The sequence below is a fragment of the Sceloporus occidentalis genome, unplaced genomic scaffold (assembly GCF_023333645.1).
Source record: "Sceloporus occidentalis isolate IW3139 unplaced genomic scaffold, rSceOcc1.0.p SCAF_6, whole genome shotgun sequence".
NCBI classification, from domain to species: domain Eukaryota; kingdom Metazoa; phylum Chordata; class Lepidosauria; order Squamata; family Phrynosomatidae; genus Sceloporus; species Sceloporus occidentalis.
The window spans coordinates 135,927,328-135,953,408 of NW_028316986.1; the positions used below are offsets into that span (position 1 = coordinate 135,927,328).

Here is a 26,081-nt window from a genome sequence, read left to right on the forward strand (position 1 = left end):
TCTGAAATGTTTAAACTAACAAGAACTATATAACAACATTTGGAGAAGTGCAAAATTTTATTGGATGACTAAATTCCCTTCTGCACCATAATCTAAGAAGAGCAGATCAGTGTAGAATGAGTGGAGACATTCAGAGTTTACATTGCAATTGCTATACCCAAGTACACACAATACTTCAGGATGAAATGCTCCAGGATAAATGCTCCTGTTCACAATGACAGCCAGCCATTCACTTTACCAAGATATTCTATTCCAACCCCAAACCCACTCCCATCCTGTTTTCTTTATCATCAGTTAGTCAGCATGTTACAAATAAATGGGCATGTTAATTCTTCAGTGGGCTTATGTTGAGGTCTTCCACCTTCAGATTTATTTTCTGCTTCTACAACCTTAACACCTACTGCTTGCTTGCTCTCTTTCTTGTGCATGCATGGATTTGCATCCAGGACAGCACACTTTCTTTCTAATGATGGTCTCCTTGTCCCAATTTGTTCAGCCTTATTTCCAGCACCACCCATAGTTTTGTCATGTTGCGATAAACCTGACAATTTAAAAGAAAACATAAACCTGACAATTTAAAAGAAAACAATGTCATTTGCTGGTGTGCTTTCTCCAGCTGAAAATATTGCTTTCAAGGCTTGGGCATATCTGTCGTTGTGTATAGTGACAACTTGCCTCTTCTCCCCCTTACCCCAACTCACTATTATGATTTTCACTGGCCTAACAGCAGCAGTCTACTCTGATGTACTCCAGCAAGGTGACAGTATGGTGCCATGGCGGTCTACATATCATTCACAACTCACAGCATCTGCGATCCACACTAATACAGACATAATATACTTAAAGCATGAGATGCAACAAAATGGGTTAAATCAGAAGAAGAAGAAAACTTTTTAAAATCATGAATCCAATGTTGAAATGGGAATATTTTTATATGATAGAGGCAGCTCTATGACTGCTCAAAATATGAAAATTAAATGTAACACCACACAGTAGTGGCAGAATAAGACGTTGCTGTCATGTAGCCTTCCTCCTCCCTGAATACACATCAACACCTCTGCTTTCCTATTTCAAAGAACCTTTGGACCCATGCCATGTTGCTATCCCACAATAGTAAAAGTAAGCCAGTCTGTGACAGTACTTCTTTCTACATTCTGCCATTCACCCACTAGTCCCTATGTTTATTCACCCTCCTCACAGTTAATCATTCATTTCCTCTTTCTTTCTGTTAAGAATACACCCACATTTACCCTTCCATGAGCAGCAAATGGGGAAGATAGAGGCAGAAATAGAATCAGGTCTTGTGTTTAACAGTGAGGTAGCAATCCAGGGTGAGGAGAATGCGGGGCATATTTGTTGAGGAATGCAGAAGGCAGCAGAAACAGAAGAAGATCACAAACCAGTTGCTTCGACTCAAACAGTAAGGCCATGGGCCTGAACCTGCAGGACCTGAACAGGGCAGTCAAGGACAGGGGATCTTGGAGATGTCTCATTTACAGGGTCACAATGAGTTGAGGTTGACTCGGGAGCAGTTAACAACAACAACAAAGCCAAGCAGTGACAATCATCAACAGTGAAACCTCTTCTCTGCCCCTTGGAGAAAGAGAGATGCTAAACTGGGTTGCTGATAAATTAAATTGTTTATTTTTGTCTAGTGATAACACAGAAGACAAGCAGGCAGGCAGGCAGGCAGGCAATTGGTTGTCCCCTAAGGATCCACAACCAGAGAATGCATTCACTATTAGTACACAGGGTAAAACACTAGTGCAAATTGTCTCCTTCATAAAACTATTAAAAGCACACTTATTATGACCACTGCAATCCTAAGAGTTATAGCACCAAGAAAAGCCAGTGCCACTATAAATATGTGTGTATGTGGATATGAACAGATTTCAAAGCCAGTATGAATGGACAATTTGTCCCTCATTATAGTTGTCTGGCTTTACCAATAGCTGGCACCACTACATCCACTGATGGTACTGGAGTATTGTTTCACTATTATGAACAGTGTTCTGAAAGGATGTTCAGCTGCAGTTCTGAACAGATGAGCGTCTACTCCTTCACCCACTTCGTGACCAAAAAATGCCACATTTTATACTGAAAAGAGTAATGAGGTAGGCATGCATTTCCAGCAAATTGCCATATGCCTGTACAGAAAAGCATATTACCTGTCAAAACAGACCCAGGGGATCCTAGTCAGCATCACACCAATAGCGTACAAAACAACTGTGAGTTTTACTATTGATTTTCCTGCCCAGAAACTTTTCTCCCTAAATGTTACAAATGCATTTTTGTCCCCACTACAATCCAAACTTCACAAAGAGATGATAAATGAGGTAATATCGATTAGATTGGGCTAAAGAGCCCCTGCATCTCAAGGTTATATCCTTTGGAGAGTTAGTAAATCTCATTATAGAAATCTGCCTGCTGACATATATGAATAAAGAGAATGGCAGAGGAATTCCAGCATGATAACATCCACTAGATAGTCATGGTTTTCTCTAGATGGAAAGTTCAGCACAAAATAGATGCAAAAGTTGAAACCATAGAGGCAATCTGTCAGATTTTTTAACAACTATGCATTCTTCAATGCCCATATAAGGCCATATACAAAACCAGCATTTTTGTCACCTGTCTCTTTTCATTTTTCACACTTAAGTATCCATTCGCTCTTGCTGTGGGTGACTGCAAAGACAAAGCCTTAAACTGTCACATTATAAAATAATCTGCTGGTAATATAAACATCCCATTGCAAGGTAATCTGAAAAGAGCTCCTGCAACAATCAAACAAATGAAACAAAACACACTCTTATTTAACCCTATGGATTTTATTTGTACAGAACAGTCACCCAACTGAAGGAAATTAATGATGATTCTTAATTTCATTAGGATAGGGATGGACTAAGGAGAATTGTTTTTGGCTCCTCTGCCTCTTTTTCAGTGACTTACTGGGGGGGGGGGGATTCTAGGAGCAAGAAACATGCTCTAGAAAAAACAGCTGTTTACATCTATGCACTAATGTTGGAATTGAAGTTCCTGGAGATTTCAGTGATACTACTAGGGCAGTGTTTAATCCCTATCCCTTAAAGTTAACTTTTCCAAGCCACTTGTAATTATATCTCACTTGAAAACTGAATATTGTTCCCAGTGCTGTGCTATGACATTTGCTGACACTCATTGCTTGTTCCAAATTGCACAATGGTTCCATACTTGAGTAGAAAATCAGAGAACTCAAGTCAGATTTCACAGAATCTCTGTACATACCATATTTCCAGCATGGGGAACTGTAAAGATAATTAATTAATGTCAACATTTGTTTCAGAATTCTGCCAATAGCTAGGTCCCACAAACATGCTGATCAAAAATATCAACAACGGCTAAGATTTCCAGAATGTCTGTATTAGTTCCAGAAAGCTGTAATGCTGATTATGTAAGTGGAGCTATTGCTCATAAAATGTATCCTGGCTTCCCAAAGAGACCAGAGGGAAAAACTGACTTGTTGGAATTTTAAACAAAAAATATTCTAGCTCATTTTTAAGAAACAAAATAATATTCAATGCATTAGTATTGTTGCTGTAAAGACTATTTCTTCCAAAGCATGATTCTCTTTTATACACATTGCAGATCGCAAGCACAGAAAACTAACAATGATTATTCCCCATAGAATGGACCCAATGGATTAATTACATTTACATAGGAGTAAGCTACCATTGATTCAGTGGATTTGCTCAAACTGGAACTAAAAATTGTCACCAACTTCCATTGCTTGATATAAAGGCAAAGTTCCCCAGATCAGAGGAACCCTCCAGAGCTCCCCCCTTGCTATCCAAGATTTGTCTTTTCAGACATGCAGGTCCTAATAAACTTGTTCCCTTACTTGTTCATCCTTTCCTAGAACAAATACCACATTAAAGAAAATGCTAGAGTGAGGGCTTCCACCTAAAAGTCATGTGCGATGCTGGCTCTCACACACATACGTATGTACATGAACACACACACACACACACACCAGCAAACTTCATTCCTTGTTCTGCATCCCTCCACACAACAATCCTGATACAGAATGCCTCTTTCTCACTGCTAGCAGCAAGGGGAAAGACAAATCTCTGGGAAAGTGGCAGGAAATCTCCTGATAAGCAAGTGTCATTTTGGCAACACAGGAGGGGCCAGAAATGCATTTAAGGCTTTAGAGCACTGCCCCTTCTGAATATTTGTAGCTGAGTAACAATTCCAATAGAAAATGAAAAACTACAAAATGCACATTTAAAATGCCTAAAAGGAACAATAATTGGGAAAAGCCTCTACAATGCTTTGTCTACTAGATGCTTAAATGTGTGTCTTCATTGTATCATGCCACGTAAGACACAGTGGCAGGATGTTCCCTGTGTATTGCATTAAGGAACAAATGTATGGAGATTGACTCTTGATGTGTCCAGGTGCCTGTGCAGCTGATTTGACTTTCACATATACACACAGCAGGAACATTGTGGCTATGCTTTCTAATACTGACAGCGTCCCTCTTCTGTGCGGCATAAATTATTGTTCATCTCTGACCATCCCAACCCAATGCTCGCATAATTCCTACTTTGATTGGCATTTTATATGCTTTTGAAATTCAAGTCTGTCCTGAACATCTCAGTGCTAAAGCTAAAACATCTTTGGAATGCAAAAGATCTGAAGAAATGTTAACTTATGGAAATACATGCCTGAAAAAGAGAAGAGAAAATTTCCACAAAAGATGTCCTGTCTTCCGGAAGTTTGATAAACACATCCCCCTCATTCAATCTGAGACCTTCCAATCTTGGTTTTTCAAGTAAATAAAAAAGACTTATGGGTGTTTTGTTTTGTTTTGCTTTGTTTTGTTTTTTGGCATATGTGATGAAATGTGAGCATGTAACAAAATTCTGGGGCGATACATTTCAAAATCCCAAACTGCCAACATCAATGCTATTTACTAATAAGCATTCCTCAAAAAGATTGAATAATCTTCCTGATTCTCACTTAGAAGTTTTTAAACACTATGAGGACTCAGGTCAGATTTTTAGAGTAATAGCATACCATTGTATGAGATATGGCATTATTCTTCAAAAATGAGTTATAAATCAATAAGATCTCCAGAAATATGACCAGACCCACTACTCTGTAGATCATGGCAGCCTTTCACTCTTTGTAATGCAACTCACAGAAGGGCCAACTCACATGACCAATAGCAAGGAGGTCTTGTGAACCGAAGGTCAAAATATCTGAAACATACCACGTTGATGAGGTGGGCTGCAGCATGACCTTCTTTCAATTCCCATCTGGCTTGTGATTGCTGTATATCTAGATATGGCAACTTTATATGAGATTCCAGGAAGATGTGCAAATTCCCACTGATGTTATAACTGAAAAGTGCTTAAATTCCTAAAACTTTGATTAAAATGTTTTTGAAAGGTTGGGAAAAATGTCACTGCAGCAGATGGAAGAGGGTTTTATCGAACCCCAGTTAGCCTTTGAACTTATAGCGGTATTAGTTTCCAGAAAAATGTCAAAACATCACAAAACTCAGCAGGTGTTAAGTGGCTTAACATATATAAAAATGTGTATCTGTGTAAGCTTCAGGACCATGCCTGGTACCCAGCTTTCCAGTTAGGATGTTTACTTATTTGTGTGTGTGTGTGTGCACGTGTGCGTGTTTTAGAAATACTTTCATGCTTTTACAATTAAATGCAATATGACATCTGATTTACTTTTGATTTATTTTAGTCTTTTATATTTACCATATTGGTAGCCACACAATACTGAAGATCATTATGTACACACTTTTACAGAAACCTGCAACAGAGAGCAATGGTAGAAATATCCAGAATCTCTTAGTAACTTTTCTAACATCACTATGGTTGGTGATGCTTCAGTTGTGGGATATGGCAAGTCCAGCAAATATACATTATACTTTGTCATCAAGACATGACATTCCTTAAGGACAGAGAGAACTGAGTTTGCAGGAAGACTAAATGTGGGCAGATCTGTCAAGTCTGTTTCCATGTGTGTGAGAGGTTTTTTTTTTTTTTCCCCTCCACCTCCGAATGTGTACTCTGTGACAATTCCATGTGGATTTTCTAACTGGAAAATTCCCTGCATATATTTGCTTACATTTTAGTGGACTACAGACAGGGAAAAAGTGCTGTCCTGAGGCAGAATTTAGGGCTCAGGAGAGCAGAGTGTCCTTACACTCCGTGCTCTCCGAGTGCCATTTTGCACATGCACATTCACACGGCATGCACACCGATGATGTCGTTTGTGTGCCGCGTCCAAAAGGGGTGGCGCACAAGAGACATCCAGGGTGCTAATGGCACCTTAGCAGTGGTGTGGAAAAATCTGCATTTTGCAGGTCCTTTTTGGAGCAGATTGTTGTCAGGCCCATGAGGTTGCCACAGCAACAATCCGGGGAAGAAAGGGGCCGCCCCTTCCTGCCCATCTGTACAGGGCCTATGTCTCCTCCTAAATCAATTGTATTTTTGTACATGATAGAAATGTATTGCAGTGGATTTTGCACATTTGTCAAATACATTTGTCTTCTTTGACAGAATGTATTGTAACCCCAGGAATGTACAGTATAGACTGTTTCTGATTCTGTATCAGTGCAGTAGGTGCAGATCTAGGTAAGCCTGTTTTTGTTTTTTAAAAAACTTTATGAAGCAAATGCCATTCAGCTCTTTCACAAGAAAATAATCAATAATGGCAAAGTGTCCAGTTTCCTGGGGTCAGGTTCAATTATTGCTGGCAAACAGAACAGTGTTTTTATAGGGACAGCAGGTGGCCTTTAAAGTCTTCTTTGAGCCTTTAAAGTCTAGCATACAGTCTTTTAAAAAAGCCCAGACCTCAAGGTGAATTCAGCATTTTGGATAGCTCTTTTAAAGTATAATGTAGATTGCACAGTAAAAAAATCCACAAAATAATTCAGCACCTTAGATAGTTCCTTACAGTCTAGAATTAAACACTGAGTTGAATTGCCACCCTACTCACATGCAAAGCTCCAGCCAGACCCGATCCTTTATTCAAGGACTCTCTAGTCCAAGAGTGTTGGGAAGTAAAAGCACATCAAGACTTACTATCTGAACAGCAGACTGACAGACACATAAATCACCTGGTCACACATTCATTTCCACTATTTCAATTATGGTAGTTATTTCTAAATGTGCAGCTAAAAGGATGAACAAATATATGCCCATTTGCATCTTTTTCCATCTTACTCTTTGGTGATTTTTTCCCTTTATTTTGTGTAAGTTGCCACCCTACTAAATAGTCCTCAAAGAGCTTAAGTGTCATGAACTTTGAAGCATAAAACAAACAAACAAACAGCTTCATTTATATACCGCTTCATACTGAATTAGCAGTGTGTAAGTGGTTTACAACTGTAAGCTAATTGCCCCCAACAATCTGGGTATGAGGCAGTGCTTACAGAAGCAGCAGTATCCTGTTCTTCATTGAGAAAATCATTAAGAAAATACATAACAAGCCTTCTCTTTTCTAGTTGTTAGCAGACAGGGCCACACCACATAAATGTGTTACACTGTATTTGATTTACACATCAAATACATTGGCCCAGGTCCTGTATCAGGAAACTACTTGTATTGCATAACAACATCTCTGTAGCCACTCCCCACCATTCCACCCCAAAATCACCTTATAAACCAGGGGTCGGCCACCTCCGGCCTGCGGGCCGGATGCGACCCGCGGAGGCCTTTAAGCCGGCCCCTGGCTCCTCCTGCCACCGCCACCGCTGCCGCCGGTTGCGGCTTTTGCCCGCTATGGGCGCCGCCATTTTTGCCCAAAATGGCGGCAAAATCTCGCGCGACCTTCCCGGGGGTCACGCGAGATTTCGCCGCCAGAAATCTCGCGTGACCTTGGAGAAGGTCGCGCGAGATTTCGCCGCCATTTCCCCCCCATAATGGCGGCACCCAGGGCTCCGACAGCGGCAGCGGGCCACTGGAAGGCCCGTTGCCTTCGCTGGGGCCCTCCAGGGGGGCTCTTGTGATGGCAGAGGGCCTCTCAGAGGCCCGTTGCCTTCGCTGGGGTCCTCCAGGAGGGCTCCAGCGGCGGCAGCGGGCCCCTGGGAGGCCTGTTGCCTTCACTGGGGCCTCCAGGAGGGCTCCTACGGCGGCAGCGGGCCCCTGGGAGGCCCGGTGCCATTGCTGAGGCCCTCCAGGAGGGCTCCGACGGCGGCAGCGGGCCCCTGGGAGGCCAGTTGCCATCGCTGGGGCCCTCCTGGAGGGCTCCTGCGGCGGCAGCGGGCCTCTGGCATCAGGGGCCGGCAAAGATGGGGAGGCCTCCAGCACTGCCGGTCCCCGCCGGCTCTTTCCCGGCCTCTGACGGGGCCTGGGGCCCCGTTAGGGGCCGGCAAAGAGGAGGTGGCCTGGCCCCTGGTGGTGGAAGTTCCGCCCCCAGGGGTGGGAGCTCCGCCCTGGGGTGGGAACTCCGCCCTGGGGTGCAAGCTCCACCCCCAAGGGAGGAGGCTCCACCCCCGGCATGCAGCCCCTCCCCCGGGGGTGGAAGCTCCACCCCCCCCGGCTTCGGCCCCCCCAGTTGTCTGAGGGACAGCAACCCGGCCCCCGGCTCAAAAAGGTTGCCTACCCCTGTTATAAACAGTGCAGCACCCCCACAGCCATTTCCATGCTGTCAAAGAGTGAAGGCACCAGTTGGGAAAGTATAAAGTTATTTCCCTGTAATTGGACACACTGCAACAGACATCTGAAGAGAACTCAAGGGGTTCTTGTGAGCTTGCAGTGTGCCCATCTACAGGTAAATAGCTGGATACATCCCTGCTCACCCCACCCCACATTGCTTGCTCTCCAACAACATAGAGATTGCCATGTTGGTGGAGGGAATGCAGTGCTTATAAGGTAGGCTTTGGCAGAAGTGATGTTGTTGTGGTCAGAACAGAATTCCAACCTCCACCATGACCTCAGAGGTGAACTGAGATGGCACAGGTCAGACCTACACCACTGTAAATAACTAACAGACTGCCAGCCACTGCTAGCAAAGACTGAGTGGAAGGAGGTCTCAGAAAGGATAGAGGTAGAGTTGTCAACAGAGGTTTTCACGCAAGGATAAAATAAAATAAATTTTTTGCATTTGCTAGCATTCTTGTTAGAACATGTTCTGTCTGAAAATGCAGCACTTTATAACTAAAGTGAAACCTCTACTAAGAAACCATTATTCTTTTACATTTTATGGAATATTTACAATCAGACCCACAGCAACACATTTGTTTTCCTATTGTCTTTCCTTGTAAACATTGAAGCATTTATGCCAGTGTAAATCATTTTCTTTCATCAAACCCTTCCACAAGGGCATTATCACCTTGTATTATTATGAAAACTTAGCAGGTTGCTTGAGATGAAGATTACCAACTGCTCATTTCAGATTTCTTTCATCATTTAATCATTTCCAGACTATTCCTATTGCTTTTGTGAAACTTCTCTCAATAGATTATGCTACCTGTCTCATAGAAAAAAAGTCCATTTGTTTGAGCACAATGAAACTATTATTTTGGAAGGAAAAGTTTCTACTTCACATGGAAAAGACAACTTTAATTGCAGTGTAGATTCAAACTGCCAGTTTGGAAAATGCTTTTAGCATTATGCTAGATGATTTATATGTTTAAAGAGTTTAAATATAATCATTGTAGTCTGGTTCTAGATGCACAGTTAATCAAGGGGACATACTGAAATCAATGGAACTTACAGTAATTGTGACTGATGAAGTTCTACTGATTTCAGTGGGTCTAACCATTGGATTTCATGGGCCTAAGCTATGAAAGAGCTAGAAAAGATCCTAAAGAACAAAGATATGCAACTGAGCACCAAAGTTAGAATTGTCCAAACCACTGTATTCCCTGTCTCTATGTATGGATGGAAGAGCTGGACAGTGAAGAAAGCAGAGAGGAAGAGAATCAATTCATTTCAGATGTTGTGCTGGAGAAGAGTGCTGAGAATACTGTGGGCAGTCAAAAAGACAAACAAATGGGTCCTTGAGCAGCTAAAGCCTGAAACCTCCTGGGAATCTGACACAATTAATTGGAAAAGACAATAATGCTAGGAAGGGTGGAGGGAGGTAGAAAGAGAGGAAGACCACATGCTGAGTGAATGGACTCATTTAGAGAAGTCATGGGTATGAACTTACATGATCAGGGCAGAGTAGTGGAGGACAGGGGTCTTGGAGATATCCATAGGGTCACCAGGAGTTGATGTCAACTTTTTAAAAAAAAATAGATTCTAAACAAAACAGGACAACAAACGGTATACCAAAACGGGAATATATACAAATGTCAGAGACAATAAACCCCTCAAATGTGGATATTTGATAGAATCATAGAATTTCACCAAAAAACCAGAAATTAAACAATAACCCAAATAATGTCCGGAAAATTATAAACAAAAGGTGCATTCAGGGATCCTAAAAGACATCTTTCCATAAGAATTTAGCTAAGATTGGGGGATGTCTAGAGACCAAATCCTGCTGGATGTATTCAATAAGTGGATGCCAAATCTTATGAAAAGTCAATCCAGAGTGTAAGCCTCTAATTCTGTTGTTGTTTTCTGCAATTTTCTTCATTAACCACAGGTCCCAGAGTCTACTCTACCATCTTGCTATATTCAATAGCCAAGAACTGGAAAACTGGAAAGTTGACTGTGTCAACTTGAGGGTATATAAGAACAACAAACAACAAAAGCACTGGATCCAACCCAATGGGTGGAAAAATATTTTCTAACGGTGGCTGTCGAATGGCTTAGGCATCAGTGACCATTGCCCAAACTTTGTGGGTGCCTCATCTCAGAGTGGCAGGATGAGGAATCTCTATTGCTCAGACAACAGATTGCAAATGAGATCCTTTTACGTATAAGGTTCAATGAGAGGTGTAACTAAATAAAAGTCTTTCTGCTACACAAAAGTACAGAGTCTTTGCTAGATCTCCAAGCAACATATTGTACATATGCTACTAGTTTCATGCCAATAATATGAAACATAACTATTGATTTTTCTTTTCACCTTTTCAAACTGTAGTAGTTATGTGTGGCACATACAGGGAGGGAGGGAGCAATAGCAAAGAATGTAAAATTAATCTAAAATCATAGATTATATTACTGAATGTGTAGTTGCTAGGACAGTGGAACTTTCAAGTGTTGATCATTTCTTTTTAACAAACTGGAAGACTACAAATTCTGTGCAGCAGGAGAATTCTTTTTCAAACTATAAAAGCAAAAATAATACCACTTGAAAATAAATTAGATGAGAACATAAAACCAACAGAGACAAATGTGTAGTACACTTTATTTCAAGCTGAAACTGAAAGATTACTGAAAAATATTTTTGATTGTGGCATTAATTCCAGAATTTAATGGAGCAAGAATATGTCACTGTATAGAAATCATGAGATCCTAGCAGCAACCAGGTTCTACAGTATAAGATATTTGTTTCTCTCCAGCCAAGCCACCCAGGGGCAGAATCTGCTATCCATGTTCCTGAAAGCAGCTTACTTAGTGGGACTACACTCACAACAAACTGAACAACCTGGCATAAATCTTTTTATATGTTTAAAAAATATCCCTCTTATGGGGAAGTGAAAGATAAACTCAGAGCCCTCTGAATCAACAGAAAGCACAACAGCTAAACATGGGATGCTACTGAGCTGGATAAACATGTGATACATAGCTAAGATCTTTTCCCCAGAAGCAGTTAGGTGAGAAGACTTCTTTCTGCATATTTCTGACAATCCATTCACATATGATAGGGATGGAAAGAATATTTGGAAATATTTTGAAAATTGTTAAAAATACACTTTTAGTGAGTTGACAAACTCTAATGAGAAGAATCCTTCATTGATGAGAATATTCACAGGACAGGACTTATTCTGCACAAAATTCACATGTCACTGTTTTCTGCAGAAGACAGCATTGTCTACATGGAAAAAATATATTTCGAGGAAAAAAATCTGTGGGCAAAAATCTGTGCAAAATTATGTTTCTTTTTTAATAAGCTTTAACAAATCAGTTTATGAAAACAAACAAAAATAAACAGACATATTTGCATAGTAAAACAAGAGACGTGAATACAAAAAACCCACACATCCATAAAACCACTTCCTCCCTCCCTCAACCCCTCCCCTCAACCCCTTTGACTTCCCGCACTACTCTATTTATGATCTTCAACCACAAAACCCAATTATACCTATAACTCAATTATGCCTGTAAAACTAGTACATCTTTAACAAACCAACTTTTCTACATTTCCCTACAACTTAATTAACAGTAACATTCTATTTAAAAAAGTCTTTCTATCTAACCATCAAAACCTATAACCACATTATCTCCATTTGCCATGTTTGCAGATATATTTGTATTGAATGATCTTTTAATAGGTTGGTTAACTTATCTGATGTGGCCAAATTCCCTAACTTTTCTGTCTACTCCTTGAGTGGGTTTAGCATACAATATTCTGGATACAGATGTTTCTAAGTTGAATCAAGTATATGAGCAGAAGACAAGCTATGCTTTAAGAGTCACAAAGAGAAAAAAATTTCTATGCAAATAAATAAATAAATAAAATTATGCCTAGATATACTGTATAATCTGTGATCTGTTCTGTTTAAAATTTGCTTCTGTGTAGAAAATACAAGCCACATAATTTATTGTCCAAAATGTTGTTACTCATATTGAGGAAACAAAAGTAAGGAGTGGGAGAGTGCCACAGTTTGAGAGAAATATGTTTTAGAAATTTGGAGCTATTTCAAACATTTGTTTTAAAAGACATTGGGCAGTTTTTTACTGAAACATCTTTAAAATCTCTCTAATATCCTGTGCTGGTAGTTTACAGTGCAAAATCTGTAATGGCACAAAATCTATGCAGAAATGAACAGGCCGGACAGGATACATGTAGTTACATTGTAAATCCACACTGTTTATTTTTGGTACAGTTTGCCAGTAATAAAAGTTGCGGTGCTAAATCCATGCTGAGTATGACCTCCATAGACTGGCTAAAAATTGGTGGACTGCATAATGGGGAATCTGCACTTTTTATATTTATTAGAGATTGACTAGCCCCTGAAATGGCAGAATAGAAACAGCACAGATTGATCTGTCATGAATAATGGGTGAGCACATGCTTCACTAGGAGGCAAAATAAAGCGAGGAGCTGGATTTCTTCTCAAGGAATGTCTCAAAGCGTTGAGGAAACCCCCAATTCAGCTGAGACTCAAGGAATATTGAATTTTCATTCCATCCCTACTCCAGGCCACATTTTCCCCAGACTTTACAGGATGTCATACTTGAGCCCTTACCTCCCCTCGCAAAAGATTCTTTTCCAAAAGTCAAGAATTGTGCCTTCCAGTAAAATACAGATCTGGATTATTCTACAAAGATATTTCTTACAGTTATGGGTTATAGCAGTTCACTCTTCAGTCCATTGACAGGATGTTCATTTCTGTAACATATATGTACATGGGTTAATCTGAAAGTGTGTTGTTGTTGGTTTTCCCCCACTGGTGAGTGGATTAGATCTTAACAGAAACCTATAATGGCCTAATGGACAGAAATATGCTGTAGAAAGTTGTATAAATGAAATAGATTATGAATGAGGTGAAATGAACAGGGTAGAAGTGCCGGCTTGAAGCTGCCCCTTCTGAAGACAGATTGGGGAGGGGGGGCGAACATATCCGTGGCCCCAATCCACCTTGAACTTGGCTGATAAAGTAACAGCTAACATCCACTGCTTTTTTGGCTGGAGAAAAGCCAGTTTTGCCGGCCTTGCCATGGCCTCATGGTAGCTTCATGATGCTCCAGCAGTGTGTGGTGTGTAAATGCTGCACCACCAGAGTGTCATGAAGCAACCCATGTCTGAGCAGCCACCCGACTTCTGGGCAGCTTCATGGCAGTTTCATGACATGTGGTCTCAAAACGCTGTGCTCTGAAGCCGCCTGGAGAGTGGCTTTAAAAAGCCATCTGTTCAGTCCCATTATCTTCTAATATATGTAGACATGTTAAGGACACTGTTTTTAATACTTAAAGTCCAGCTGCCATGCCACAGCTCAGCAAATGTACAAGTGGTCTGTATGTGTGCATGTTGATTAGCACTGTTAACCGCAGTGTACATAATCAGCATGTACCTGTTGATATGCTTTCTCCAAAATACTTAATTTTGGTACATATATTTCAGCAACACAAACAGAGATTTTGAGACTCAACAAGAAATGCAAGCATTTCATTATGCATGTAAAAGGCAGTGGGGGTGGGATTGAACCTTCCCAGTAGGGATATGTGAAGCTATTGTGAAATTTATTTAAAGTTGAATTCCACTGAACAGTAGCTTGGGTCCTCCACCTGCTTAACCTGCACAAATTCCTTTTATTTCAGTTTAGATTGTATAGGTGAAAAAAGAAAAGTAGGATTTGACTGTAACCTCAACTTTCATTGTTGGGGCAAGGCTGCCTGCAGTCTTCTCTCCTGTCTTTGAAGCAGCAGCACTAGCTGTAAATTTATTTATGCCATTTTATTTGTTATTGCTCCTCAGTTCACCAGAATTCCCAGAGTGACTTTATCAATAAAACATAAACAAAATAAAATGCATATAATATTTTTAAAGAAACAAATTCAGAACACCTAGCAGGAGAACAATTAAAGACATCTACATTCTCATATCTACCTTCCCATAGGTTAAGAGAACACTTAACTACAACAACCTTCACCTTTCACAAAGAAATATTTCAAATTGCCATCTATTTACAGCCCACACAGCAAGCTAACATTTGAAAATCATTGTTATTCACACTTCAAGAACAGGAGTGTTTTTAAATGTAAACTTCTGGAAGAATACATGAGTCCAAGAATGATCTCTGGCATTTGATCAACAGTCCTATACCTGGGAATTAGTCCAACTGAGACTCAGTAAACATTCAGTCAGAGTTGAATAGGATTCAAAACAGTGCTCTGTTTTGACTGTGCATGTTTTAATGTGGGAGAAAGACATGTGAATACACACAAAGTACATTTGTAGCATATTGAAAGGTCCACTTGTACGCATACTTTCTTATCAAAAGCAGGAATTCTAAGCGCAGTAAAAGATTTTTAAAATGAGTCGCAATGAGACCCAACACTTCTTAGAAAAGATATCTCTTGCTTCTGAAAACTTACTCTATCTGTAACAATTCATTTTTAAAAAGTCAAAAGCACTTTTTAAAACGCTAAAGACAGAGGGGACAGAGGAATTTAATGAAACATGTGAAAGACTCAGGCTACAATTTTATGCATACCTTCCTCAAACTAAAACCCACTGAATAAAGGATTGTGTGGTGAATACCAAAAACACAATAAAGTCTTCTGACACAGATTCTAAGTACAACCACATCAAGCAATTGAATGTACATTGTCAGTTCTACACATCAAAGGACTTGACTGCCCACCCTATTTAAAAAATAAAACAAACTGACCCAGAGACATTTCCCAGACACCCACCATTATGGGGAAAATTGTAATGTGTGAATGGAGATTTTTTTGAATATGGCAGTATACTACAAAATGAGGACTCCCCACCCCACCCTTGGGAAGCAATTTGATGTTTAAACAGGTCATGAGGCTCCTAGTTTCAACACCCATCCCAAAAGAACTCAAGATCAAAAAGGGAAGGGGCTGTCCAATCACATTTAGGGTCTACCCCCAATCTATTCCACCACCACCTCCGCATCTTCAAGCTTCGTGAAGTGCTTGGAGCAAAAAGTCGCCCATCCATGGTATATATGTAGTACATATGACCAGTGCCTGGAAAGGGTACTTTGGAAGCTCCAAATTCCAGAATCCTGCAAAGAGTTTGGCTTCTACCTGTGGGATTTCAAACTTTTTCAAGCTTTGCACATGATGTGACTGAATCTTTAATTTGCATGAGGCTGGCTGAGTGTGCTATGTCTGGAATGGGGGGGCTGTATGAATAAGACTCCAATGACCAGGGCACCATTGAAATATTTTATTTTCCTTTATACAGACAGATCTCTTTAAGATGAGGAGACTCTATTCTAGTCTCATTAAGATTAAGAGTAACTGTTTGAGGGAAGAGGTTGTACTAAAAGCCATAACAGTGTTCTTCATGCCAAGACACTGGTATTCTATTCAAATTCATGGTGCAGCTAAACAGTGTTCTGGAGGCAAGACAAGGATTAAACAGAGGTTTGGAAACTACAGAATTACAAAAAAAAAAAAAAAAATTATGCAGTAAATCACTAGTGGCTGCAGCGCCTCCAGTTTATTTAGGGTTATTCACTGCAAAAATATGACTGACCTGATTATTTGTTGCATAATCTTATCGTAGTCCTACCTCTCATGAAAGCTCTATGCATCATTTTCCAGATCACATAAAATTCTGAGAAGGATTTTAAAATATACGCTCTTTTTAATGCAGCAACAAAACTACAGGACATATAGCACATCAGTTAAATATTCATGTTGGCTGACTCCTTCACTGCCCACAACATTTTCAACACAAAAACAAAACTTTACCATATTTGTTTAGGTAGTTATTTATTTTCACGTGTCTCTCAATTTTACAAAATTATAGAAGCTTGCAAAAATTAGTAGTACTGCACATACTCATGCATAAGTCTAGAAGTTTTAGTCAAAAAATTGACTCCAAAAACCTGAGTCGACTTATCTGTGGATCAATGTAAGTATTTTAATTATTATTTAAAAAAGGAACCATCCTCTGGTGAAAAGCAAGAGTGTCATCTGTTCTGGAAGCACTCATACGCCACAAAGCCTTTAATATGAGCACAAACAGTTATGCCTGCTGGAATTTTGTTTGCTTTCTGGCACTGTTTTCCTTTGCTTCATCCTTTGCATCATTTGTTACATACCTCTAAGTTTTACTCTCGGCTTATCCATGAGTCAAAATCCATAATTTTGGCCCCAAAACCTGTCCTCAACTTATAGATGAGGTTGACTTATAGCTGAATATATGCGGTATATTTACTACTTCCTTTAACAATAATTATATCAATTCCCCACCTAGTTGGTACTCAAGTGGATGGGAACAGTTCTGTTTGCATAAAATATTAGCAAGGGAGTATAATGATTAGTTGTCTATTTCAAACGTTATATGGAAAAGCTGACAAGCCAAGGTGACAATTTACTTCAAAAAATAATTGTGAGTGACAAAAGGAGTGATTACTATCAAAACTAGTTAGTGAACATTAGGCACTGCATTTGTTAATCAGTCTTGTTACTAGCCGCTTGTAGATACATTGAAACTATCACTCAAACAGGTAACTGCTCCCATCCATGAGATCTAATGAGTTCATGTAAAAGCCATTTATAGTATAGATGTAACAAGGACACAACACTGTGGGACGCACAACTGCTCGCATGGTTTTGGATCCAGATTAATTTTAACAACCATCAAGAGAAAATATATGTTCAATAAGCTATTTTACAATAATTTGTAGTAGTCATAACAGTGGCCTAGACTCCAGAGGTAGACCCATCATCGTTTTACTTAATACAAATAATGCTGTTTGTTAAAAGCTTTCTGTTAATTCTACTAAAATGTTTACAGTACTAAGGCTTAACGGAGATATACTACTTTTATTTTAATAACTTATTTGAGAAATACTAAGAAAATAAATAGAAAATAAATAGAAATAATAGAAAAGCACCAATAAATTGCATATGGAATTCCTCTAGGCCTCTGTGTGTGTGTGTGTGTGTGCGCGCGCGCATGCACGCGCACGCCCTTAAGTCGCCTGTAGAAGTAGGGAGACCCCATGAATTGTTGGACTGCATCTCCCATCAGCCCTAGCCAACGTAGAAAACAATAACAAAACATGATCCAACAACATCTGGACAGAACATAATTACATACCCCAGGACACAGTTTAGAAACATAGCCATGTTGGTGTGGAAAATCAGTAGACAAAGGGAGCTTCAAGCACCTTTGAGACTAACTGTGAGAAAGAAGTTGTAGCATGAACTTTCGCAGACTTAGGACCTGAACAGACAGGCCAAAATAAAGCTGCTTCAGGTCACTTTGGAGGTATGCTGTTTAAATGCTGCATGCATCCTAAGGACTGGAGCGCAGCTTTGGCGTGGCTTCTGGCCTCTTAAGACACATATGTCATTTAAACAGCATACCTTCAATGTGACCCAAAGCAGCTTTATTTTGACCTGTCTGTTCAAGCCCTTAGTCTACTTCCTCTTATGCAGACCCCAGTATAGGCTGACATATTGAGACTATTAGGACAGAGACAGAAGACTGAGTGGGACTGAATGGCCTTCAGATACCTGTATTTCTGCAAAGGGGAACAACATACCTCCTTGGAAGAACACATGATTTGTGTGCATAAATTCACCAGGTCAGTTCCTCCTGCCTCCAATTAAAAGGATCAGACAGCATATGATATAGTATATCTTTATCCCAAAATCTGAAAAACTACTGCCAATCAGATTGGAGTCACTTTTCTGTGGTTTCTGAAGTGATGTCCAACTGTAACAGGATTGCCGTTACTTTCTAACATTATATTAAAGACTAGGAATTCCCAAAACCAATTACTGCAGTATAATTCAAGCCAGCAATATAGAACATGACCAATTCTAGTGAATGGTTATGTGCACTTATTGATTTCCCATTTAAATCAATAGCCTTAAATCATCTAACTGTACTGTTTAATGCTATATGCTCAGCTAGGTGCTTGGTGTTCTCTCCCCTTATTATCTATTAACTGTATGAAATCTTAGCCTGTGACACTGAGTGAAAATTAGTTGCTTTTAGGGGTGAGGAGCAGTGAACCAATTCACCAGCAATGTTCCTTGTGAGCTAAAAAGACCTAAACACACAAAACTAAGCTGAAAAATTAACCTTTTTTTAAAGTCACCACTATTCCAAGACACTGCAAATCTAGTAAAAGAATACTGAGGTTGGAAGGAAGCATAGGGTGACCAGATGTCATAACCACAAAAAAGGACAAGGCAAAATGTAGGGCATTCAAAGACATTGTAGGACATTGCCAAATAAAAGCTTATAACATATACATGTAAATTCATGCTTTTTAGTCCTCAAAATGAAGGACATTTTGAAATTCCTCCTGGTCAGAAGGTTGAAATGGAGGACATGTCCTGGAAAAGGAGGATGTCTGGTCACCTTGAGGAAGCAGGAAGCTCAATGTAGACTACATTTAAAGCAGATCTAGTGACTGAAAGAAAAGAATAAAAGTGTACAAGCTTGGCTATGGCTGCAGCCCCAAATACACCAAGACATCACCAAAGTCAGCAGGAGTGCCTTCTAGCAGTGCAATCCTATGCATAGCTTTCTGTCAAGTTCAATGGGACTTATTCCCAAAGTATTGGGAGCAGCACCACTGCAGCTGAAGGATGTTTTTAGGATTTTGCTGAGACTCTCCATGGATCAAGAATGAAACACGTTCATTGATTTCTAAAACAGTGATAATCATGACCACCTTCTCTTCTTGACCTACACACACACACGCACTTCCAATGATGTGGGGAAATGCAGTTGTGGTGTGGAAGGAGGGAGGGGCAGGGTGACCAGATGTCCTTCCTAACCACATGTACGACATTCAAGAAAGATGGAGGACATGACCAAATAAAAGCTAAAAATATGCTTCTAGGTCATGCTTCAAATGGAGGACATTTTGGGATTCCTTCTGGGGAGAAGGCTGAAATGTAGGACATGTCCTGGAAAAGGAGGACATATGGCCAGCCTGGGGGAGGGAGGATTGTAGTTTCTTGTGGCACCAGAGCTCTCTGTCAGAGAAAACGAAATGTCTCACAAAACTACAGTTCCCAGAATTCCCTAGCATTGAGCTAGGGCAGTTAAAACCGGTCTCAAACTGCATTATTTCTCCAGTGTGTTTTGGCCCACGAAATAGAAATTCATGCTTCTTAGTGATGGTTCAAATGGAGGGCATGGAATTCCTCCTGGGCTGAAATGGAGGACATATCCTGGAAAAGGAGGATGTCAGGTGACCCTAGAGGATGGTCATGATAATCCCCCTCAACAAATCTTGCTAAGAAAACCCAATGATAGGATCCCCTTAGGGTTGCCTTAAGTTGGAAAGGATAACAACTTGAAGGTACACTTAATAACGACTTTTTAAATGGACATAGAAGCCATCTCCCTTTTCTCTCAGGTCAAAAGAACCTATCTCCCAACACCACAACCAGACACTTTTCCCCCTGTAATTGTCAGAGACTCGAACCCAGACCCTCAACCATGGCTCTCCCCTCTGAAAACTACCCCACACCCCCGAAGGGCTGCCTGGACTCTCTCCTCTCTCTTCTCCTTGCATAACTTTCAGGAGCTTCCCTTCAAGTCCCTGGAAAACAGGGACTTATTTTGGACTTGGGCAGCGTAGGGCAGATGTTCTGCGGGGACTGAGGGTGCATCTACATTGTAGAAATAAAGCAGTTTGAGACAATTTCAAGTGCCAGAACTCCATCCTACACAGTTCTGGGATTTGTAGTTCATTGTAGTTCCCCAAGAGCCAGGATGGCGTAGTGGTTTGAGTGTTGGAGTACGACTCTGGAGACCAAGGTTCGGATCTCGGCCATGGAAACTCACTGGGTGACCTTGGGCAAGTCACACTCTCTCAGCCTCAGAGGATGGCCATGGCACACAAAAAACAACAACCTCTGAAGAGACTTGCCAAGAAAACCCTACGATAGGAGTCATCATAAGTCGACTTGAAGACACAACAACAACAACAACAAAGCCCCTCCACCTTTGAGCAGGATGAGCAGAAGCCTTCCTTTTCCAGGACCTGTTCTACCTTTCACCCTTCTGTCCAAGAGGAATGCCTAAATCTCCTCCATTCTGAGGGAGAGGGGCTGGACAGAGACTTAAAGTGGAGGCAAACTCCATGCTTTCTGCAGTGTAGAAGCCCCATGAGAGCGAGTCATGGGGATGAGCAGGAAGGGAAGAGGAGGAGGAAGAGGAAGAGGAAAAGGAGGAAGGAAGGAAGGAGGAAAGGCTGAAGAGAGACTTAAAGTGGTGTCCAACTGCACTGTCTCCACAACGAAGCCCCCTGGGAGCGAACTGTGGGGAAGGGCGAGAAAGGAAGGAATGGTGAGAGAAGGAGCAGAAGGAATGGGAAGGAAGGGGGGGGGGAGAAGTGGAGGAAGAGTTAAAGCGGGGTCAAACTGCATTATCGCTACAGTGTAGACACACTCTGAGGGCAGGTTCTGGAGAGAAGGAGAAGGAAGGGGAAAGGGAAGAGGGGAAGGCTGGAAGAGGGTTGGAGAGGCACTTAAAGCGGGGTCAGACTGCACTATCTCTACAGTTGAGACGCCCCCTGAGGGCAGGTTGTGGGGAAGGAAGGGAAAGGGAGAGACTGGGAAAGGTTTGGAGAGGAACTGAAAGCGGGGCCAAAGTGCACTAGTCTCCATAGAGTGTAGACGCTCTGAGGGTATTGTGTGGGGAAGAGAAAGAGAAGGGAAGGAAGGGAAGAGGATTGGAGAGAAACTCCAAACGGCGCCGAAGTGCCCTATCCCCACAGTGTAGACGCCCCCTGAGGGCAGATTGTGAGGAGGAAGGGAAAGGGAAGGGAAAGACAGCAAGAGGACTGGAGAGAAACTGAAAGCGGGGCCAAAGGGCACTCTCCCTCCAGTGTAGACACACCTTGAGAGCGACTGAAGGGGAAGGGAAGAGGGAGAAGACTGGAGGGAAACTTAAAGCGGGGCCAAAGTGCATCATCCTTACAGTCTGGACTCACTGTGGGGGCAATCTGTGGGGAAGGGAAAAGACTGGAAAGGGGTTGGAGAGGAACCGAAAGCGGTGCCCCCTCCCCAGTGTAGAGGCGCCCTGAGAGCGCCTGGTGGGGAAGGAAGGAAGGAAGGGGAAAGGAGAGCGGGGGGCTGCTACTTGCCCAAGTGGGGACGAGGAGGCTGTCCGGGCGGTCCGGCTGAAGAGGAGGCGGAGGAGGCGGCAGAGGAGGCGAGGGCTTCTTCCCGGCCGGGTTCATGTCCTCCTCCCATGGGCAGATAGCTGGGTTAGTCCTTGCTGAATAGTGCCCTCAGCCAGGCATGGAGTCCCCCCCTCCTCCCCCTCCTCCTCCTTCAGAGAGAGCCAAGGCGAGGAAGGGGCCAGGAGGTCTCTATGCTTCCTGGCTAAAGGACCACAAGAGCAGCAGCAGGAGGAGGAGGAGGAGGAGGAGAGAGGATGGGGATGGGGGTGGCTCCTCAGCTCCTCCCGCGCTTTCCTTTCTCTCTTCTTCTCTCTTCTCTGTGTGGGATTCCTATATTGGGCACACACTTGGGGGGCTTCCTCGATAGGAGAAGCTGGGAAGCCTGGCCAGAGCTCTCTCAGGCAGCCTCGCAGCCTCACAGACGCCGACCACGACCAGGAGGCGCTGGTGCTTGCGGGTGTGTGTGTGTGTGTGTGTGTGGGTTGTGGGTTGTTGCCTGCTTTCCACTCCTTTCCTACTTATTTATGGCAGCCCTAAGGCGCTGGTGTCAGCCTCTTTCCTGGGTTTTTTTTTTCTTGGCAAGGTTTCTTCAGACAGTTTTGTTGTTGTTGTTGTTGTTGTTGTTGTTGTTGTGATGTGCCCCAAGCTCAGCCAGTGGGTTTCTATGGCCCAGCAAGGAGTCCTATCCTCTGAGGCTGAGAGAGTGTCACCCAGTGGGTTTCCATGGCTGAGCCAGGGTTCAAACCCTGGTCTTCACCAGAGTCACAGTCCAATGCCGCATACAAAACATATGTAACAAAACTTTTATCTTTTCATGGGGTTGGTTTTTTTTTTTTTTTGGGGGGGGACATTCATTCAGAAGGGTTTTTTGCCATGACCATCTTTTGAGGCTGAGAGAGTGTGACTTGCCGCAAGGTCTCCCAGTGGGCTTCCATGGCTGAGCCAGGATTCAAATCCTGGTCCTCCACCAGAGTATTTAGTCCAATGCTACATATAAGATATGTAATAAAATCTTTTTCATAGGGTTTTCTTGGCAAGGTTTGTTCAGAGGGTTGTTGTTGTTGTTTGCCATGGCCATTTTTTGAGGCTGAGAGAGTGTGACTTGCTCAAGTGGGTTTACATGGTCGAATAGGGATTCAGTACCTGTTCTCCAAGTCATAGTCCAATGCTCAAACCACTACCCCATGCTGACTCTCTGCACATACACACACATAAATGCAGTGGGCCCTTGGTATCTTCTGGGGTTTGGTATCAGGACCCCTGTGGATGCCAAAATCCATGGCTGTTCAAGCCCCATTATAGACAGTGGCATAGTAAAATGGTGTCCCTTATACAGTATAAAATGGCAAAATCAAGGATTGCTTTTTGGATTTTTTAAAAAATATATTTTCAAGCCGTCGATGGTTGAAATCCGTGGATACAAAGGGACAATTGTACACAGACACACACACACACACACACAATTTCCAAAACAAACCTGCATGCAGAACAGTAAAATCAATTTTTCCTTTTGCCATTAAGTTTTCTAGTCTTCAGCTGCATCCACACTTCAGAAATAATCCAGTTTGAAACTGCTTTAACTGCCCTGGCTCAATGCTATGGAATTCTGGGAGTTGTAACTTTGTGAGACATTTAGCCTTCTCTGTTAGAGAGCTCTGGGGCCACAACAAATTACAAATCCCATAATTCCATAGCATGCAGCCAAGGCAGTTGAAGGAAGCAATGTCAAAACGGATTACAGTATTCCTGCAGTGTGGATGCAGCTTTAGCCTTTTACCAGGGCAAAACCTCTTCAGAATTTAAAATGTTCTTCTTCTCTGAGGCATGTTTCTTACACAAGACTTCATTCCTGACAGCTCCCTGTTAGGAGAAAGTATGTGTGCCATGGGTGTGTTAAAGCTTGTTAGGAACTGGTTGGAAAATCGCACTTGTTTGAATTTGTGGATTTGCTTTCAAAGTTTCCGTTCAAACAATTCATAAGGAAAAGAAAGTTTAACTGTGAAGTTGAAAGCTTTCACAGCTGGCATCATAGTTTTTTGTGGGTTCTTTGGTCTATGTGGCCATGTTCTGGAAGAGTTTATTCCTGATGCTGGCGAACAGTCAGGAGTAAACTCTTCCAGAACATGGCCACATAGCCCAAGAAATCCACAAAAAACTCTGAAAGTTTAACTCTTTGAAGGAAATATATCCAAGGATAGCTGTTGACCATATTGTTGTTGTGGTGGTCCAACTCACTTCCAACTTATGGCAACCCTAAGGCGACCCCATCATGGGAGATACTTTGCAAGTTTCTTCAGCGTTGGTTTGCCATTCCCATCCTCTGAGTTTGAGAGAGTGTGACTTGCCCAAGTTCAACCTGTGGGTTTCCATGGCCAAGTCAGGATTCGAACCCTGGTCTCTAGAGTCATATTCCAGTGCTCAAACCACTACACCACGTTGGCTCCTTGTTGGCCATATAGCAAAGTACAATAACATCCAAAACCCACCAGTGATGCTTTTATAGGGCCAAGCAAGACAGTTGTTGCAAACTGGTTGAGATATGTATTTTATGCATTCCAGTTGCCGCAACAATCAATAATCAATCATTTATTTACAATCATAGTTGTCCCAATAAATGTATCACTGTTTGGTGGTTTTTAAATGTCATTGTTCTTTGAAGGAAAGATGGGCTATAAAATGTAATCGATAATTAAGAAAAGTGAGGGATGAGCTTGTGTTTATCACTTCAGAAATGAGGTGAAAACCGTAATGGAAACAGCCCCTGGCAGATTAAACATCATAAAACAGAGCTTTAAGATCTCATGAGGAGGGAGAGATATGACCCTCTAGGTTTTGGAGGGCTTCAGCTCTTAGTGTCATGCTAATGAGGGCTGATAGATGTTGTAGGCGAAAAACATCTGGAGTACTACAGTTCCCCTGCCCATCTCTATTCATACATCATTAGCTGTAATATAATAATTTGCAGTCTATCCATGGCTCCATCTACACTTCAGAAATATGCTGTTTAACACTGCTTTAACAGCCATGTCTCCATCCTATGGATTCCTTGGATTTGTAGATTGTTGTGACACCAGAGTACCCTAACAGGGAAGGCTACATATCTCACAAAACTACCAATCTTGGACCTCATTCCCACTTACTGAAAGATCCAAATCTCGATCCGGCTCTGCTCCGGTAATGCCAAATTGATTCCAAAAGGTCCCTCATCCACATATGAATGGGGACCTTTTGGAATCGCTGTTTTTTGGCACAGACCTTTGTCCCCACCTGCTCCCTGGCCTGGTCTTGGCCCTTCCCCCTGGCCTCCATGCTCCCTCCCCTGGCCAGCCCAAGGCCCCTTCCGAGCTTGCTTTGGTTCCTTCCCTGGTTGGGTCTGAGGCTGAGAGAGTGTGACTTGCCCAAGGGAGGTGGGTGGATCAGAGGAGGAGGAGGTGCCTCGGAGGGCAGAGATGGCATCCACCACTGGTCCATCCCTCCATCCCTCCCCTGCCTGAATCACCATCAAACAGAGAGGAGGAGGAGGAGGGAGGCAAGGCCAGGCGGGGGGAGCACAGACACCAGGGAATGGAGCCGGGAGGAGGATGAGGATGGGAGGGAGACTGGTTTTTTAAAAACAAAAAACTAATTGCAAAGTCACTAGAATGGCTTAGCAGCTACTTAATAATAATAATAATAATAATAATAATAATAATTTTATTTGTATTTTCCCACCTCTCCCAGTGGATCGAGGCGGGATTACAACCGTAAAACAACCATACAATATAATGTCTAAAATACATATTATAAAAACAGTAGTCAGCTAAAACTTGAATCATAGCAATACAAATAAAAAAACATCAATTACATTGTGCTATTACAATCAGAAGTGGGATATTTTCCATTTCTTTATAGAAGGTCGTGTGGGTATGCCCACCAGAAGAGATCCGTCTTTAGTGCCTTTTTAAAGGCATCTAAAGTGGTGATAAGATGGATCTCCTCTGGTAGGTTGTTCCATAACATGGGGGCCGTGGCTGTAATCACTCTATGGGAGGTTGTTGTTAATCTATCCTTTGAATAATTTAGTAGATTCTTCCCAGATGTTCTGAGAGTGCGGGGCAGATTGTGTAGGGAGAGGAGTTCCCTCAAGTAACTCAGGCCCAAGCCA

At 41.9% G+C, this 26,081-nt stretch overlaps 1 protein-coding gene across 3 annotated transcripts in view; it reads right to left on the reverse strand.

Moving 5' to 3' along the window:
• Window positions 1–22,143, reverse strand: part of SNTG2 (syntrophin gamma 2) — a 301,906-nt gene extending 279,763 nt beyond the window's left edge. For all 3 annotated transcript variants that reach the window (XM_089531045.1, XM_089531046.1, XM_089531044.1), the window contains exon 1: window positions 21,899–22,143. In XM_089531045.1, coding sequence (XP_089387171.1) covers window positions 21,899–21,994 — 96 coding nt within the window. In that variant the 5' untranslated portion in view covers window positions 21,995–22,143. The remainder of the gene's footprint in view (window positions 1–21,898) is intronic.
• Between the last annotated feature and the right edge of the window lie 3,938 nt (window positions 22,144–26,081).